Here is a 20,004-nt window from a genome sequence, read left to right as displayed (position 1 = left end):
TCTTACTGGTTGGGACAGCGTCCCTAGCACCTTAGTCCTGGGTGGCTCATCTGAACAGACTCTTGAGCACAGTGGAACCAAAATCAGCTCTACTCCTAGAGGCCATATCCAACTTATAATGTGAAATGAAAGTATGAGGAGTGGCCCATGTGGCTGCAGCACAAATAGATTCCATTGGTAGTGTTGCTTGAAAAGCTACCGAAGTAGCTAACGCTCTGGTGGAATGACCTTTAGGTTTAGTAGGGAGTTCTTTATGTCTCAGCTGATAAACCAAAGTAATAATAGAGGACAACCACCTGGATAAGGTTACTTTAGAAACTGGTAGGCCCTGTTTGCCCTCAGCATAGGACAGGAAGAGTTGGTCTGATTTTCTTGTTTGCTTAGTCCTATCCAAATAAAAACGTAATTGCCTATGAACGTCCAATTGGTGTAACTTTTGTTCAGCTTTGTTCGAATAGTTAGGAAAAAAGATAGGTAGATCAATATCCTGATTCAGGTTTGTTTCGGAAGGTATCTTGGGCAGAAACGAAGGATTAGTCCTGAGTGAAACTCTATCCTTATGAAACACAAGGTAAGGAGGACGAATACAGAGGGCTTGAAGTTCCGAAACTCTCCTAGCTGGGGTGATGGCTACTAAAAAGAGAGTCTTCCAGGAGAGCAATTTTAAAGAAGAGGAAGCCGCAGGTTCAAAAGGGGGGAGAATCAAGGAAGCTAATATCAAGTTTAAGTCCCACGGAGGTGGGTGACTTCTGACCGGGGGCCTAAGCAAAATAGTTTCTTTAAGAAAGGCCTTGCAAAGTTTGTGGGACATGATGCTGGTTTCTGACAGGCCAGTGTGGAAATTTGCGGTAGCAGCTAACTGGACCATAATGGTGGCAGACGAGGAACCAGCCTGAAAGAGTTCTGCTAAAAAATCTAGAACGTGACGGACAGGGGCTTTAAAGGGGTCTATATTCCTAGCCTCTGCCCAGAAAGAGAAACGTTTCCACTTACTAGCATAAGTCTTCCTGGTGGTAGATTTGTGTGAAGAAAGGATGATTTCACGCACCGGCTGAGAAATATGTGGAAGCCTGGCTAAGGTTGGAAGTGGAGCAACCAAGCTGTGAGGTTGAGAGACTGAAGGGATTGGTGCAGCCCGCCCGACTGATGGACCAAGAGGTCTGGCACTGGGTCCAGACTCCAAGGCTGCTCCAGCAGGTGACGATGCAGGAATGGGAATCAAATTTGTCAAGGCCAGTAAGGGGCAATGGGGATCATCCTGGATCCCAATGTGATAGCCTTCTGAATTAGTTTGGGAATTAGGGAAAAAGGTGGGAATGCATACAGAAGACCCCGGGGCCAATCGTGAACTAGAGCGTCTCTGGGGGAGTGTCCGGGAAGGGGGAAGAGAGTGAAGAAATCGTCGCACTTGCTGTTGAGAGGAGTTGCGAAAAGGTCGCAGCAAGGTTGACCCCCTCTATGGAAGATTTTGTCCGCTACTGACTGATTGAGAGACCACTCGTGAGGCATAAGAATAGCTCTGCTTAGCCTGTCCGCTATGACGTTGGACTTCCCGGGGATGTGCGTTGCCATCAGAAACCGTTGAGAGGAGATCGCCCACTGCCAGGGTCTGAGTGCTTCACGACATAAGGGATAGGACTTGGTTCCGCCCTGCTTGTTGATGTACCACATTACAGACATATTGTCTGTCTGAATTGCAGTAGTCCCGGTGGGTAGAGAGTCCTGAGGAGCTTGCAATGCTAAAAGCACCGCTCTCATCTCCAAGACGTTTATGTGCAGGTGGTACTCTAGAGGTTGCCAAGTGCCCTGGACAGTCCTGCCCTGAAAATGCCCCCCCCCCCCGATCAGGGAGGCATCCATGGTCACCGTGGCAACAGGAGGAGGAAGAACAAACGGTCTGCCCTGGAGTACTAGAGGGGAGACCATCCACCAAGCCAGGTGGTCTTTGCATGATTGAGTGATTATTATCTTGTGAGACATCGGAAGTTGTTGAAAAGACCATTGGGTAAAAAGCATCCACTGAAGAATCCGCGTGTGAAAATGAGCCAGGGGAACTAGTATGATTGCTGCTGCCATGAGACCCAAAGTTTTTAGTACAAATCTGGCTTGAATCCTCTTGCATTGTAGTAAGACCTGCACATGTCGGCGAATGTCTGACACTCTGTCTACAGGAAGTCTTGCATACAGATCTTTTGTATTTAATCTTGCGCCTATAAAGGTTATAGACTGACAAGGCGACAATGCAGACTTTTCGAAATTTATTGAGATACCTAGCTCGGAGCAAGTTTGGATGGTATAATCCCTGGCTCGCAGTAGCTGATGCCTGGTGGAAGCAGTAAGGAGCCAGTCATCTAGATATGGAAACACCTGGAATCCTCGCCGTTTCAGGTGAGCCATAACCACTGCCATGCATTTGGTGAACACCCTGGGGGCTGTGGTGAGACCAAAGGGCAGGGCTCTGAATTGATAGTGACTGGCTCCCAGCCAGAAGCGGAGAAACCTTCTGGAGCGCCTGTCCATTTTGATATGGTAGTACGCATCCTGAAGGTCTATGGAGCACATCCAATTGTCCTGACCCAAAAAGGGTAGAATGGACTGAAGCGTGACCATCCGGAACTTTGTTCTTTGAACAGACTTGTTTAACCTGCTGAGATCCAAAATGGGTCTCCAGTCCCCTGTCTTTTTTGGCACTAAAAAGAACTTGGAGTAAATTCCGGATCCTTGCTGGTCTGCTGGGACTGGCTGGATGACCCGTTTTTCTAGCAGTTTTAAAATTTCTGGCACTGCTTGTTCCCTTAGACCGGGTGAAACATCTGGAAGGGACTTGGTTGTTTGTACAGGGGTGTGGACAAAGGGGATTTTGTAACCCTCGGATATGATAGACCATACCCATTTGTCTTGTGTGAGGAGTTGCCAGGCTTCTGGGTACAGTGACAATCTTCCCCCGACTGCCTCCGAAGGTGGACAGTCGGGCAGCCCCTCAGGGGTGCTGAAAGGGTTTGTCAGAGAAAGATTCTCTGCTACCCTGATTTTGCGGACCCCCTCTGCCCCGCGGTGTCTATTATTGTTCCCTCCCCTGCCCCTGGAGGGAAACTCACCGCGTGTGTCAGGCACGACTCCCTGGGGTTTCCGAAACCACATTTTCCCACTCTTCTGACCTTTAGGGTATAGTCTAGAGGGAGTAAAAAAATGGACTCCCACGGCAGAGAGAGTCTTGCCTTCCTGCTCACACCTGGTAAGGGTATCCTTCACCTGTGGTCCAAACAGAGCCGAACCATCGAAGGGGGTATTGGTGAAGGACGCCTTAAAGGGGTCAGCAAAGTTACATAACCGCATCCAGGCATGTCTTCTCAAAGCCACGCCTGTACCTGCGGCCCTACTCGCCCCATCGGCTGCATAAGAAATGAGCCGCATGGAGGAGTTGACGACTGAGTTAAGAGTCGCCAGCTGGGAGTTAATCTCATCTTGAGCCCCTGCAGCTGATGGATCCTGAAGGGTATCACCCAGTTCCTTGAGAAGATCCCTTTGAAGACGGGTGAAGTGGCACAGATAATTCAGCGACCGCATGGAAAAAGTCGCTGAGGAAAACATCCGCTTCCCGTACCTGTCCATTGTCCTAGACTCTTTATTAGGGGGATGGACAGGCACCAAAGGGTCAGCCAACTCCTTCTTCGTGGCTGCTGCAACCACCATGGCATCAACGGGGACACCTTTTGTCAAAAATTGTTTGTTGGGTGGGGCTGTAATGAACTTAGTGGGCCTGCGGGGAGTTGGTTCCACTGTGTCCGGGGCTGACCACGCCCTTCGAGCCACTACTTCCATCAGCGGGTCGAAGGGCGGAGACACCCAGGAGGTGGAAGGGCGAGAACCAAACGTGTCCAGGTATACCGACTCGTTCTCGGAAGTGTTAAGGGCAGTCCAGTTCCCCCTCTGCTTAAGGATCTCTAGGATGTCTGAAAAAGAGACATCCTCAGAGGGGGACCTTGGGGACCCTTCCAAATCCTCCAAGTCGGTATCAGACGTGACTGACTCAGGGGAGTCGACATGTTTCCTCTTACATTTTCTCTTTTGAGGGAGCTCCTCTGAAGGATCAGGGGAGGCCTCGGAAGAGGAAGATATGCCCAATGGGGTGACCTGGAGCGTTTGTTCTCCATGCTTGGGGTCAGGAGGGTGGGCAGAGACCGATGCAGGAACCATGGGGGGAGGAGCCGGAGGGGCTGATCGAGGGGCCGACTCAGGAGTCAGCACGCTCTTCATGACCTCGAAGGCGCCCCCATCAGGCAGAGCAGAGGGTCCCAGCTCCGAAGAGACATGAACCCCTCCCGGCAGCGAGAGGGATGGCTCCGAGGCTGATGTAGGAGCCGAGCTCACCTGTGCCGAGGCCCCGAGAGGGAGAATGGGGTCGGACAAGTGTCCGATGCCACTCGCTCCCTCAGAGCCGACGAGGGAGTCCCGGTGCCCAGATCCCTCTAAGGACGGAACCAATGAAGAGATCGGAGCCAACGAAGGAGCCGAAAGGTGTGGTATCGGCTCCGCCACTTCCAAGATTCGAGCCCCAACCAGCTCTGGCTCCGAACACAAAGGGGGAGTCAGAGGAGGAACTGCTGAAGACACAGGGACAGCTACAGTCTGTTGAGAAGGGCTGGTTGACATTTCAGCCAGGGCCTGCGATTTAAAGAGTCTACTGACCACCCTCTCCAAGTCATGATCGGATAGCCTGGAGGACCGAGAGGAGTAGGACCTATGGCTTTGTTCAGACTGAAGCAATGGTGACCTCGGAGCCGAACGAACCGATTCTAGGGAAGGGGACCTAGAATGTTTTTGGCCCAAAGACGGTTCCGACACTAAAGTCGGAGCCGATTGAGGTCCAGAGATGTCGGTTCCAGTTGGGAGGAGGCAGTTGCTCTGCCCGGCGACAGCTCCGAACTGGGAGCCGACAGCTTGGTGGGCTTTAAGTATTTCCCCGACTGAGGCTTCACCGGGGACCCCTCTGGCTTAAGTAAGCCTCTCAAAATAAGCTTGTTCCTATGCTCCTGCAGGACTCTCGGTCTGAAAGCATGACAGACCGAGCAGGAGTCCTGCAGGTCTTGGGGACCCAAGCAATAAACACAAGAAGGGTGACCGTCTGTCAGAGACATCTTCTGACAGCACGAGTCACACTTCTTGAAGCCTGAAACTTTAGTATCCTTGGACATACTGGCAAGGGGATACCAAAGGGAGGATATTAAACTAGTGCTTAAACAAGGCACACAGAAACACACACACATGCACTAGTTAAACTAACAACAATAACAACAAGAATATCCACTAGTAAATATATACAAATATTACAAGGCTAAATAACTGTAGCTACGAAAGGCTAAACACTACTCCTATCAGGTACAAAAAGAGTGGGGTTAGCCACTAAAGAGAAGAAACAAGGGGGGGGGGGTAGAAACTCTCTAATAAAAAACGAGTTTCCTGAGTGGGAAAAACTAGGGGATACACACTCTAATTATACTAAAAGGAAAAGACTATCTATATAAAAGAGAAATACACAGGTAAAGTTTAAGCTAATAATACAAAAAAGATTTAATATGACCTGAGCCAGTAAAAGCGCAACCTCGTAGCTGAAGCGGCAAACGAGATCTGGGTATCAAGCGCCAAGCATTGTCGGATATGGGGAGGCCTCGAGCCAGTAAATAGCTCTCGAGCTTTAGTAGATGGCTGAGTTGGAGCCGAGGATCAGCACCGAACCCAACCAGCAAGAATGAAGGCGAGAGAGACAACTTAACATCAAACTTAAGTAAAGGAACTAAATAGAAGTTATGTCCTTACCATAACGTTCCATGTGGAGTGTTCATCTCGCCTTTGTTCTTACACCTGGGTTCGGAGCCGATCCACGGCTCCGTGTCGGCCGCTTGGCAAAGCTCTGCATCGAGAAGAAGCTCGAGACCAACCTAACTCCCACAATCCCCCTCTGCCTTTACCTCAGATCTAGTTTGCAAGCAAACCAGAAGTCAACAGAGTGAATAACACATTCATGCCAAGAACAACATAGCTGAAAAATATATATATATATATATACAACAACTGCTTAAGGCAGAAGCAGGAAAACCAAACCAGACACCTAAACTGGACGTTCTTCCTGAGGGTGGGAGGGTGGGAATGTAAGAACAAAGGCGAGATGAACACTCCACATGGAACGTTATGGTAAGGATATAACTTCTATATGTGAGAGTGTTCAATCTCGCCGTTTGTTCTTACACCTGGGTAGCGTCCCTAGCTCCATGTTCCTGAGGAACTCACGGGAGAACGTTCCTGAGCACAGTGGAACCAAAGGTTGCCCTGTCCCTAGAAATCCTGTCTACTTTGTAATGAGTAATGAATGTATGTGGTTTAGACCAAGTAGCAGCCGCAAATAGTGTCTAACGGTAGGCGGGCTGCATGAGCCAGGGATGTAGATACTGATCTTGTAGAGTGTCCTTTGGGCTTGACAGGTAAAGTTTGCTCGAGGCAGTATAAACAAAAATAATACAATCGGAAAGCCATTTGGAAAGGGTTCGTTTAGTAACTGCCATACCCTTCTTGCTGTCTGCAAAGGCTATAAAAGCTGGTCTGTTTTTCTATGATCTTTTGTTCTATCCAAGTAAAATCTGAGTTGTCTATGAACATCTAACTTGTGTAACATGTATTCCAACTTATTGGAGTGGTTTTTGAAAAAGGTGGGGAGCTCAATGGACTGATTGATATTATTAACGGAGCAAACTTTGGGAAGAAAGGATGGATTAGTGCGAAGAGATACTCTATCAGGGTGAAAGATCAAATAAGGGTGTTTAACGGACAGAGCTTGAAGTTCCGACACCCGTCTGGCTGATGTAATAGCCACCAAAAAGAGGGTCTTCCATGACAAAAACTTAAAGGACAGGAAGAGGCTGGTTCAAAAGGTGGTAGCATCAGTTGAGATAAAAGAAGGTTCAAGTTCCAAGGTGATGTAGGACTTCTAACTGGAGGTCTAATATGGAAAGATCCTTTAAAAAGGCCTTACAAAGTCTGTGAGCCATAATAGGAGCCCCACTTTCTTCCACATGAAAGTTTGAAATGGCAGCCAATTGCACTCTCAAAGTGGCAGGAGAAGCTCCTTGGTGGAACAGTTCGGTTAAAAACTCCAGGACCCTATTTAGAGGAGCTATCATGGGGTCCAATCGATGTGTATTTGCCCAGTGCACAAAACGCTTCCATTTACTAGTGTAAATTTTCGTAGTGGAAGCTTTATGAGAAGCCACCAGGATATTTGAACTGCAGGGAAAGAAGATCAGACCTGGCTAAGAAGGGCGGAGCAGCCAAGCTGCTAGTCTGAGGGAGAGTAGCGGGTGGGATGCCCTGACGAGTGGGTCAGTAGATCCGGCTCCGGGTCCAGGATCCAGGGTTCACGAATTCGGTGTGCCAGAAGAAAGGGAAACCGGATTTGACGAGGCCAGAATGGGGCAATGAGGATAATTGTCCTTTGCAGGTTGTTGGCTTTCTGTAGAAATTTTGCAATCAGGGGAACAGGAGGAAAAGCGTACAGGAGACCCGGGGGCCAATCGTGAACCAGAGCGTCCCTGGGGACTTCCCCTGGAGGGGGTAATAGGGCAAGCTTCTGCATTTGGCGTTCATTGGAGACGCAAACAGATCGCAGGAAGGCTGGCCCCCCTTGCGAAAAACTTCCTTCGCAACTGATTGTTTGAGGGACCACTCGTGAGGTAACAGGATGGCTCTGCTCAACCTGTCCGCTATGACGTTGGATAACCCCGGGATGTGCGTTGCTATCAGAAAGCGACCCGTGGACTCCGCCCAATGCCAAATTCTCATGGCCTCTCTGCATAGTTGATAAGACTTGGTTCCCCCTTGTTTGTTTATGTACCATACTACGGACATGTTGTCCGACTGAACTGCAATTGTCCCTAGAGGAAGGAGGGGAGCAAAGTGTTGCAATGCTAGAAACACTGCCCTCAACTCTAGAACATTGATGTGCAGATTGTACTCCAAATTGGACCATTCGCCTTGGACTGTCTGTCCCTGAAAGATGCCCCCCCACCCTATCAGGGAAGCGTCCGTGGTCACCGTAGCTGTCGGCGTGGGTAGCACAAATGGTCTTCCGCTGGAAAGATTGCAAGTCTAAAGCCACCAAGCCAGGTGTGATTTGCATATGTTTGTGATGTGGATTTCGTGTGTCAGGGGTAACTGTTGGAAAGACCATTGTGCAAACAGTAGCCATTGAAGAACTCTCATGTGCAGTCTTCCCAAGGGTATAGCAATGAGAGAAGCTGCCATGAGACCCAAAACCTTCAGAACCAGCTTTGCTGGGGATTTTCTGGATAATAGAAGAAGAGAAATATGGTTTTGTAGGGAGGTTATCCTTTCTGGAGGAAGTCTTAGGATTAAGCAACGCGTATCCAATTCTGCTCCTATGAATGAGATGTGCTGTGATGGCTGTAGTAAAGATTTTTCGAAATTTACGGAAATTCCGAGATGGACACAGAGTTGAAGTGTGTAATCCCTGGCCTGAATCAGTCGACGCTCGGTGGTGGCAGAAAGGAGCCAGTCGTCCAGATACGGAAACACCTGGAATCCCAGGCGCCTCAAGTGAGACACTACCACTGCCATACATTTGGTGAAAACCCTGGGGGCTGAGGTCAGACCAAAGGGCAGGGCTCGAAACTGAAAGTGACTGGCTCCCAGCCAGAAGCGCAAGTGATCCCTGGACGCCCTGGCCATTTTGATGTGGTAGTAAGCGTCCTTTAGATCTATTGAGCACATCCAGTCGTCCTTCTGTAAAAATGGAAGGATCGATTGAAGCGTGACCATTCGGAACTTTTCTTTCTTGATGAAGGTATTGAGTTTGCTTAGGTCCAGAATTGGCCTCCAGTCCCCTGTCTTTTTTGGAACTAAAAAGAACCTTGAGTAAGTTCCGAATCCTCTCTGGTCCGCTGGGACTGGTTGGATGACTCTTTTTTTCTAGCAGCTTTGAAATTTCTATAGCTGCAGGGCCTCACAGATGGGGCGGAACATCTAGGAGTCTTTTCTGCGGAACTGGGGGCAATAGGAAGGGAATTTTGTAACCTCTGGTAACAATGCTTTTTACCCAAATGTCTGATGTAAGATTTTGCCAGGCCTGAGGGTGTAAAGCTAAGCGACCCCCGACTGCCTCCAGAGCAGGACAGCCGGGCCTCCTCTCAGGAGTGCTGGAAAGGTTTCCCGGGGAGTGTATCCCTGTCACCTTGGTTTTGCGGACCCCCTCTGCCGCCAGGGCGACGTCTTCCACCTCTGCCCCCTCCTCTGCCTCTAGAGGGGGCATCACCCTGTGCACCTGGGAAAGAGCCTTGGGGTTTTCGAAACCACATTTTCCCACCACGTTGCCCTTTGGGGTACGGTCTGGATGGGGTGGAAAAACGGACTCCGACAGCAGACAGAGTCTTTCCTTCTTGCTCACACCGGGTAAGGGTCTCCTTCACTTTGGGGCCAAAAAGAGTGGTACCATCAAATGGGGCATTAGTAAAGGAAGACTTGAAGGCTTCCGCAAAGGAACATAAGCGCATCCAGGATTGTCTACGAAGAGCAATCGCTGAAGCCGCTGCCCTACTCGACCCTTCGGCTGCGTATGAGATCAGCCTCATGGACGAGTTTGCAATAGATGTAAGGGTATTGAGATGTGCTGTAACTTTCTCCAAGACAGCAGCATCTGTAGTACCCTGGAGGGTATCTCCCAACTCTTTGATTAGATCCCTCTGTAAACGTGTAAAATGGGTCAAATAGTTCAGGGATCGCATAGAAAAAGCCGCTGAACTAAAAATGCGCTTCCCATACCTGTCCATAGTCCTAGAATCTCTGTTAGGCGGATGGACAGATGAGGAAGATTCAGACATCTCCTTTTTCGTGGCCGCTGCCACCACCATAGCGTCCACTGGAACTCCCTTTGTTAGATAAGCCTTGACTTGGGGGGCTGTAATATATTTATTAGGCTTTCTAGGGACTGGCTCCACCGTGTCAGGTGTCTCCCACGCCCTCCAAGCAATCAATTCCATCAACTCATCGAAGGGAGGAGTGACCCAGGAGGAGGAAGGGCGAGCACCAAATGCCTTCAGCAAGACTGACTCATCCTCAGAAGGGGGTAGGGCTTGCCAATCACCTCTCTGTTTTAGGATCTCCAGGATGTCAGAAAAAGTGACATCCTCTGAGGGTGATTTGGGGACCCTTCTGACTCATCCAAGTCAGTGTCAGATGTCAAGGATTCCTGTGGAGAATCCAAGTGTCTCCTCTTACACAATCTTTTCCTCAGAACTTCTTCGGGGGGGGGCATCCGACGAAGCCTCCGAGGAAGAGGGGGCACCCTCTAGGGGTGGCTGAGACACTGGTGCTCGACGCTTAGATGTAGCCGTGGGTGCAGAGGAGGATAACGGTCCTTTATGGGAAGGAGAAGCCGTCTCTGCTGAAGTGGTTGTCTGAGCAGACAACACCTTCCTCATGAGATCGAAAGCCCCCGGGTCCCGAGTCGAGGCATCCCCAGGTTCCGAAGAAATCGGAGGAATCCCCGAGACAGGCACCGATGGCATCGACCCCGAGGATGGAGCCGAGTCGATCCGAGCCGAGGCTCCGAGAGGGAGAGTCGGAATCGAAATATCGGTCCGACTCTCGGTCCCCGATCCAAGGATGGATCTTCGGCTCCGAGACTCTGGTACTGGATCAGACGGAGTCGAGGTGAACGGTGCCGACCGAGAAAAGGACGGTTCCGGCACCAAGGGCTCCACAATCAGCAGATCAGCCTCTCCCGGCTCCGAAGACTGGATAGGCCTCGGAGGAGGAACAGGTGGAGATAAGGGAAGGCCTTCGAGTCTCGACACGAACTGGGAGGAGACAGAGATGAGCTTGGATAAGGCCGTATTCTCCATCAATTTCTGCACCACGCGGTCTACATCGGTGTCGGAGAGGGGCCTCGAAGAACGCGTCGAAGGAATCGAAGATGGAGCCGACCTCAAAAGTACAGGAGGAGGAAGCTCCGTCACCGGTTCCAAGACTCGAGGCTCGGTAACTGACAAAAGTTCAACACTCGGCCCCGAAGTCTGTGGAACCGGTGATCGAACTTTAAATGAAGAGCTCGGAGCCGATGACATGGGCTCTGACGTCTTCGATTCCTTCGAGGATTTAGATGCCTGGTCTGATGCATCCAGAGCCTCTTGGAATGCAGGCTTCAAAAGGCCCCTATCCATAAGTTTCCTGCGCCTATCTGTCATGACCCTTCCACTGAAAGAATGGCAGATGGAACAGTCTTCCTGTAGATGGAGAGGGCCAAGACAGTAGACACAGGAACTATGATTATCTGTGACAGACATTTTCTGTCCACATTGGCACCTTTTGAAGCCTGATTTAGCCTTTTCAGACATTTTAACAAAGTCAACTCTAGGTAAAATAGAAAAGCCAGTACAGAAAGTCAAATCCAGTACAAAAAGTCAAATCCAGTAAAAAATTGTCAAAGCCTGTAGTCAATCCAGTAAAGTTAAAGGGGTGGGGTAGGCCCCGAGGGAATAAACTCTAGCAAAGTATATAAAAACTATATACGGAACCGAGAAACCCCCGATACACTATTCAACACACAAACAGTCAACTTTAAAGAGAAATATTTTTAAACAAAATATAAGAAATAACAAATCTTAGCTTGAGGTGGTCCGAGCTCATCAAATGTGATGCGAACGTTGCAGCGGCAAACTAGATCTGAGGTTAAGGCAGAGGGGGATTGTGGGAGTTAGGTTGGTCTCGAGCTTCTTCTCGATGCAGAGCTTTGCCAAGCGGCCGACACGGAGCCGAGGATCGGCTCCGAACCCAGGTGTAAGAACAAACGGCGAGATTGAACACTCTCACATAAAGTGTTGCCCTCTTTCTTGCTTTCTTTTCACCATAGCAATGACACCTTTATCAAATTTTGTAAGTCAAAATAATTTACTCAGAAGGTTTTAAAATAAGTAACAATTTACATTCAAATATAATGATATTTTCAGATTATGTATTATTCACTTTCCAAATACTAACACTTGTTTGTCGCACCTGAACTCCTCCTTAAATTTTTTTGTGAGTGAATCTGAAGTCTTAAATTCAGTGAAAGAAAAACAAACTTTAGACCCTTCTTTAGGGAAAGATTATAATTACATCTGAAATTGTAAATATTTTAAATACTTACTTATTCTTCTGGCAAACAATCTGGAACCTGGGAAACAAATTATCTATGAAAGTAGTATTACATTTTTCAGTGAACTGATTGAAAATTAGAACACACTGTTTTTTTTATTTTATTTTTAAAGACTACCACGAGTATAACCGAATTATCCCTCAATATTCACAAAGCACAGAGATTTAACGTTTTGTTAAAGACTCAGGATAAATCTTGTGAAAATTTGATCATTTTCTGTATAAAAAAGGAAACTTTAAATGGCCTTCCTTTGATTGCTTACTTTACATTTTTCCACCCATTTACCTATCTGGACTTATTTTATTAAGACCATAACTGCACCCTGACTTCATGGTGTTACCCTCACAACACATGTGAAAAAAAGGACAGCTTTGAAAATGCTTCTTCTGCAGTCCCTTTACAAAGTGATCAAAAGGATCCAGTTTTCCATAAGTTCCTGACATACTCAGATGGGCAATGGTGGAGCAACCTGAAGGCATCCTTCATTTCCTGAATTTTGTTAAGCTTTGTTTGCTACCCAATATTTCTTGTTTGGGAAAAGATGTACTGATTCCCAGAAGAGGATTCAAATCAGGTGCTTTTCATATGGCACAATGACAGCAGTTTTATCATGTAGACATGTGCATATAATGTGCCCGTGCATTACTCACAAACAACCTACTTCACACTTCCTCTGTCTATCTTTTAACCGTACTGCTACACTTGGGTCAGACAACCTGTGCAGGACATACCAAAAGGAGTGCTGATAACATTCCTCCACTTACTGTGATACTGCAGCCTGTGTTTTTCAAAGTGGTAGCAGTTTAGTAAAGGCAAATTACTTATCTGGGGAAAATAATCTTTTGCGGTGAGTTAGTTCTAATCCACTTTCTTCTTAAACTTTGGGTGGGTCTCCATGATTTTGGACTGCTGTGCTACAAAAAAATCCAAACACCCTTACACAAGTAGTTTGAAAATTTCATTAGTTTAAGCAAATACACTATTATCCCTCATCTGATTTTCTACTGCTATGTTGCTTCACTTGCCAAGATACTCTGAACTCTTCTCAGCTCATGAACCCAATCGTATCTTACTACCCTTTAATGTCACAAAACTGTGAATCATCTACTAACCATTCCCACAGCATCCTGATCAAAAGGATTCCACTCCACATTTTCGGGGAAATGAGCAAGAACTCTGGACTTAAAGGTTCTTCTCAGTGGACTCTGCTCAAAATTCTCCCCTGAAATAAAAAAATACAGGATGAGTCACTGTTGCTAAACAATATACTTCATACTACAATGAGAAAAATACTGCAACATGTACAAAACACAGTAACAAACGAGATGAAGAATGAGAACTTCTCCAGGAAACCAAGCCAGTGCAGTAAGTAGACAAACAGGTGCACACAAAAGAAAATTGTTATCAATGGAACATAAATGCTGTACTTAACTTACATATGTCCAGTTTTCTTAAAAGTAAGCAGCTCTGAAGTGCAGGAAAAATCAGTGATATATGTGCACAAGTGAAGTTAAAGTGTGTTCTTCCCAGGGTATGGGACTAGAATTTTTTTTCCAAAGTGAGCCTGCTGTTCCTAAACTGCCCTTTAATGGCAACTCTCTTCCTTACATTTCTTACCCTAGTTCCTCTAATATTTTGTCATACGACAGTAGTAGATAATGCCTACTCCATGCACTTAAGCAGTGATTCACTTAACTTCACAACAGCAATACAGAAAATACTCCTTTATCCAATGTGTTTCACTGACTTGACTTTTAAAGCTGCACTCAAAATTTGACCTTTTGTTGTTTAGAATTTTTTTAAATAATCCAGATCAAAAGGAAGGTCACTTCTGACCCTTTATAGTGTATTCTTAACTCCTTTTGGACCTTTTTCCAGACTGCTGCATTTTACTGAATGGATTACTCTAAGAAGCAAGAAACCAGCTAGACACACACACACACACACACACACACACACACACACACACACACACACACACACACACACAAAAGCAGGGATGAAAGGATACCAAATAGGATATACTTTAAATATTAAATCTGAAAGGACACCTAAATTACATTACAAGTTAATATAGTTGGAACAGTTTTACAAGGTGTTAATGAAAATGCCGCTGGTCATATAGATGCTAATACAGAATTTGTACCTACTACCCAAAAAAAAAAAAAAAAATGAAACACATAAGTCAAGGTATTTTTAGGTAGCTATAATAGACGAAAATAATCACGGGAAGAAGTTTTTGTAATTATGATAAAACAAAACAGAAATAACATTAAATAAAATAATAGAAATAAAAAAGCACACTAGTTTTGCTTCTAGCTACATCTGATCCTATTAATTTAAACCTACAGCAATCATTTCTGAGAACAGCTAGACTTTTTTTTCTAGACAGGTGATGTTTGCTCCTTCAGTTGTTGCAAACTAGGGCCAGACCACTGCAGAAGGGAAAATGGCATCCCCTGTGCCACTGGTAATCCAAGACCTACTAGTGAGTGGCTTGGGAGTCAGAGTCAGCTGGATGGTAAGCCTGAGTGGCAGATGGCCATCTCATGTAACTAAGGAGAAAAAGAGGGAATCTGCAGCAGTATACCTCTCATGGGGAAGCAAGGGGTGAAATAAGAGTGCACAGTTTCAGCTAAGAGTAGGGAGAAGGCAGTTTCTTTGCACTGCAAGCAGTCCTCAAGTGTACTCTTACACTTGCAGCATGTGACTGTACACCATCCCCAAGGAATACAAACATACTATAGTTGCAAAAGAATGATGGATAGGTCTGCCTGATATCCTTTTCCTTCCTTGGTATGGCAGGCCACTCACCCCGGGCAGCCATCCTTCAAGGACGAGGAGGACCCACCCAGTAAACAGACAACCTAGAAGTACTACTACTTTAAGTGTGGAAGCCGGAGAAAGATGGAGCTTAGGTGAACAAATTTAAATGACCTAGGTGTTGGCAGAAAAGTTGACCTGAAACAAAGGTCCTGCAAAACTGTTATATGCATTAATAAAATTCTAGGAGTAATGCACCAATAAGATTTTCTGAATTTGTTTTTACTATCAAAAGTTTAAAATGTTCCATTAATTAAAATGTGAATCAGTTGCCTCTGAAGCACAAAACTTTATCTGCTAAATGAATAATGAAACAAAGGGAAACTAAACAGTCAACATGTTTAAAGCTGAAAATGACTCCTACAAAAAATAAATCAAACTAACTCCTATTCTGTCATTGCAGTAAACTTGCATCTTCTTTGTCTTTCAGCTTTTCCCGGTTAGGGGTCATCACAGCGGAACTCCGGTCCACTAATGACTGGCAGTGGATTTTTACGGTGCCGAGTTGCCAGCCCGATGCCCAACCTTCAAAGAAGGCACACCCATTCACGAAAGATAACATACTAACCTCCAAACAAAAATTTTACAATTTTAATTAACTCTGCAGCCTGCTGAAACTATTTCAAGGAAGACACAAGAAATCAGGAAAGATATCAAACAGACATCCACTATGTATTATACGACACTATTAACACAAATGTCATACGTAACTACATTCTGCAAACCTTCGGAATGATTCTCAGCATTAAACATTACAAACAATGTAAGGATTGAGGGAAGGATCAAATAAAAAGCATCTAATGCACAACAAATTTCCAGCAATCTTCACTACCAAAATGGTTTTACATCACCAGAAGAGTTATTAGCAGAAACCAACCCTAACATGCACCAAAACACTTTTTTTCTGAAGAGAAATAGACTTCTGTGAAATACAAAATGAACCTGAAAAGGTCACAACAGCAAACTGTTAACATATATGTAAACCTTTTTTTTTTTGTCACAGCCCTCAGCACCGAGCAAAATGACATGGGAGTTGCATGGCTAAGCTTATAAAGGCCCTAGTGGTAGTTATCTTAGTATACCCCTATGAAAAGCATTAAACGATAAAACAAACATACAAAAAAATCTGCTGCAGGATTAGCCACCCAGTGGTGTAAACCTTGGCTCTGGATGATTGTCACCGTTGAAGTGACATCCCAACCCCATGTGCAAAAATAGGAAAAAGGGGTTGTGGATGGATGACTACATACAAGAAAATCACTAAGAACGGATTATGGTGGTTGTTAAAATTATATCAGACTGAATCTAACAGTGGACCATCTAAAAATAAACTAATAGAGAAGGAAACTCTACATTTTGCAAAATACCACAACAGTAACACAGGGCAATCTAAAAAAAAAAAAAAGCTTGGGAAGGCCATGCTCTAGTCTACATAACAAATCACTCCTAACAAACAAAAGTAAGCAGAAGTCCAAAACCAGATGAAATGCAAAACTTGTCACTACTGTATGTGATCAACAGCAGGCATGACTCGTGCTACCTACACTAGCTTACGGGCAGCTCAGTCTAGAAACTAGCAATTATACTTCATGAAGTTTTACTACTTCAGCAGCTGCAGCATATAAAGTCAACCATATTTTACACCAGCTTCTAAAATGTAGAACCTCACCACCCAAGTGCAGCTAAGCATCCCAGGTGGTGCATATTTCTGGACAGTGTATTCTTCCATTTCTTTTTTTTTTATTATTTTTTATCCGCTTTTGACACTCTGACAGCTGTTTTGCTCTCCATCTTCAATATTCTATATGAAACCATAGCTGTATACTTCTTTCCTCAAGAACTGAGGGCTGAGCCTAAAATAAACATAAGCCCAAATCAGAGACACTTACATGATATGTGTGCCAATGATTTAAAAAGTTGCTGAAACAGGTTTGCATTAACTTGCAAATTTTGAAGACAAAAATGTACCTACACATGTATTACTGCATGTATTCACACTTTTCATCTACAAATATCATAGTAGAATACAAGGCTGTGGACCCAAGGAGTATTTTCTAGCTAGCCATGCTTCCCAAAAAACTTGATGGGTACTGGTTCCCAAGTGTTTTGTGAGGATGTGTAGAACACAGCAAGTAAGGCAAAATCATGAGCCGCTGAATGGCATGGCTGCAACGACTGGGCACTTGAAAAATTATTGTTAATTTTTACTGACGTAAGTGCATGTACAGCTATAGCAAAACAATGATAAGTGCATTTAGTTTGGTGTGTAACCAAATTATATGACAAAAGACATTTTTGAGAATTTAGTATCGTAACTTAAAAAAAAAGCACAACATGCTGTGCACTTAAGCCAAACTCAGAATATTTTTTACCAATGTATAAATGCATTCTGTTTAAACCTAGTAATGTATGCAAGCATTTCTATATATCTGTGTGTGTGTGTGTGTGTGTGTGTGTGTGTGTGTGTGTGTGTGTGTATATATATATATATTTTTTTTTTTTTTTGCTTGTGCACTCTGCAAGGTTCCCTCTTCTGTTGGTAAAAATACCAAATAATCAGAGGCCCCAAATCTATCATACTATCACCTAGACTTTACTTGGTGCCCAGACACTCTTCAATGTCCTTCAGGTTTGTTATTTCCTTTGCCCTACTATGGATTAGAAAGGTCCTACCATTTTTTTTTTTGCCTGTTCAAATCTTACCTTTGTTCCAGAACAGAATATGTCTCAGCCTACTTGGCCTAGACTAGACACAGTACTCTGTACTTCTTGCTATTGGTCACCACCTACAGTTTTACATTTTGAAATTGTTTTGCTGAGGCAGTGCATACAATAACAGCTAAAGTGAAACTATTTTCCAGAGTTAGCCTTTTGGGGAATTTTCATGTGAAGAAAAAAGGACAGGTTAGTTGAGCTGTAACACTACATAAACTGGTGAGTGCTCTCATTTTACTAACTGAAATGTTTTTATGCATAATATAAGAACAGCCCGAAAATAAAAAAGAACACTGCAAACCTTACAATCCCTTTACAGTGACATGTTTCTGCTATTAACTAAATACGCAAAAATTTGATAGATTGTTCCCTTCATATGCCTTCATGAGCTATCGATTGTTTATGGACTACAGGCTTAACTGCTCCAGAAAACTTTGGTATTTTAGCTTTCCTGCTTTGAAGGGGTTTTAATGTATAAATCAGCCTGCAATTAGTGTAATGACAAGTCACTTGGGAGCAAAAGAAATTAAAATATGAACCAGTTACAGGGATTCTGATTCAATAGTACAGCACAGAATATGAGTTTCAGGGTGGAGTTTTCCTTTAAAAGTGAGCTGCGAGTCACAGATCTTCTAAGCAGAAATTAAGCATTTTGGTTCTAAAATCATTGCTTAATTCATACAAAAGGTAGTGTAATTACCTATCATATGCATAATGGTAACACAGTCTTTAACAGTTATTTTCAAGTACTTAACAGCAAATGCAGCCACAATCAGTGCTTGCCAAATACATGAACTTTACTATACCACAGTCACAAGCTAGAAAGAACTGTAGGGACAGAATGATCTGAAAAAGCCCCAGGGTCATAAAACTATCAGGAACAACAGGCTCATTTAGGAAAATTTCATCTTCAGATGAACAGAATACTCTGTTAGGATCAAATACATAATATCAAATAAACTGTAAAACCTACTATCTAAATGTCACTTAAGTAAAACCTTACAGTGTAGAAATCAGACAATGAAACTCTGCAAAATTATTTTACAGTTGGTATTATTTCAAGCAAAGTATCAGCATGTAAAACAGAGGCAACACTTAATGGTCAGAGCCACACTAGCTACTTCAACTCTCAAACTCGAGTCTACTTTAATATCTTCATTCATCTTCACAACAATTCTGACCCAGTTTCAGTCTTTTGAGATATTAACATTACTTCCTATCTCCATGCTTCGAAGATAGCATTCCTTACTATAAATCAGTTTTACCATGTTATTTTAAACAAAGGCAATAAACATGCAGCCTTTCACATATCTCTGTATTCTGAACACCATTCTCAGAAGGATCCACTGTTTATCCTGTTATATGACTTGAACACATTCAAGGAGAAACAGTATCAATAATGTAGCAGACCATATTTTAATTTTAATTATAATAAAGTGAAAATATCCAAACATAAAACACTTTTGTGCAATGAGATATGATCATGTAAAAGTGTACCTCAGAAGTTTTACCAAAATGTGCTGAAATAATAGCAAAAAAATTCCTCTCTCCATAGTAAACGTTAACAAAGTTGCCCTAACAAAACAGCTGACATTTTGCTCAAACCAGCCAAAGAGGAGCCTCTGTTTTAAAGCCACAGTAGTAGAAGTGCAGAGTGATTGCAATTAGACATAAGACAGTCAGCAAGACTTGGCTGTGTAAAAGAAGCACAAACAGAGAATAACAAATATTATCCCCACTCTGAAAGTAAAAAAACCTCAAACATATAAGCAGCGTTTAGCAGAATACTTATATTTCTAAATTATCTGAAAAGATTTTCCAGTGTATTGCTTTGTCTCAGAAAGAGCTTTAGAACAGTCTGAATTTCCACCACCTGCTATAAAGACACCGCTGTGAAAGAAAGACCTGGAAAATTAGATGTAAAAGGTCACAAGCGTCACTGAGAGGATGACATCAGAAGGACCATCAGAAGGGGGTTTTTACCTTCAGCTGTACTGGAAATAAAACGGCCAACGCCATCTCGAGCCTTAGAAGCCTGTATGTACTGGCATAAAGCTACATAATGGATAAAATAACAAGTTATTAACAAAATGCATCAGCTTTAATCAAATGCTCAACAACAAACTGACTGAAAATAACAGATATGTGTGTACTTACCATATCAAGTGATCTTCAAGAGTCCTCTACACTTAAACACTCGAGTACACTCTTTAAGAAGAGCAACACAGGAGAAAAGTGTTGAGCTCTTACAACCAAAAAGTGCA

The 20,004-nt window shown here is 44.3% G+C and overlaps 1 protein-coding gene across 2 annotated transcripts in view; it reads right to left on the bottom strand.

Annotated features, from left to right (window-relative positions):
- DENND5A (DENN domain containing 5A) overlaps positions 1-20,004 on the bottom strand; it is a 1,739,423-nt gene that overhangs the window by 1,230,025 nt on the left and 489,394 nt on the right. For both annotated transcript variants that reach the window (XM_044059112.1, XM_044059111.1), the window contains exons 2-3: positions 19,724-19,795; positions 13,315-13,424 (exon numbers count right to left, since the gene is read on the bottom strand). In XM_044059112.1, the coding sequence (XP_043915047.1) occupies positions 13,315-13,424; positions 19,724-19,795 (182 nt within the window). The remainder of the gene's footprint in view (positions 1-13,314; positions 13,425-19,723; positions 19,796-20,004) is intronic.

This window comes from Protopterus annectens, chromosome 17.part0 (genome assembly GCF_019279795.1).
Source record: "Protopterus annectens isolate FY-2018-M chromosome 17.part0, PAN1.0, whole genome shotgun sequence".
In the NCBI taxonomy this organism is placed as follows: domain Eukaryota; kingdom Metazoa; phylum Chordata; order Ceratodontiformes; family Protopteridae; genus Protopterus; species Protopterus annectens.
The sequence above is the reverse complement of the archived record's forward strand: the minus strand, read 5'-3'. Positions and strand labels throughout refer to the sequence as shown.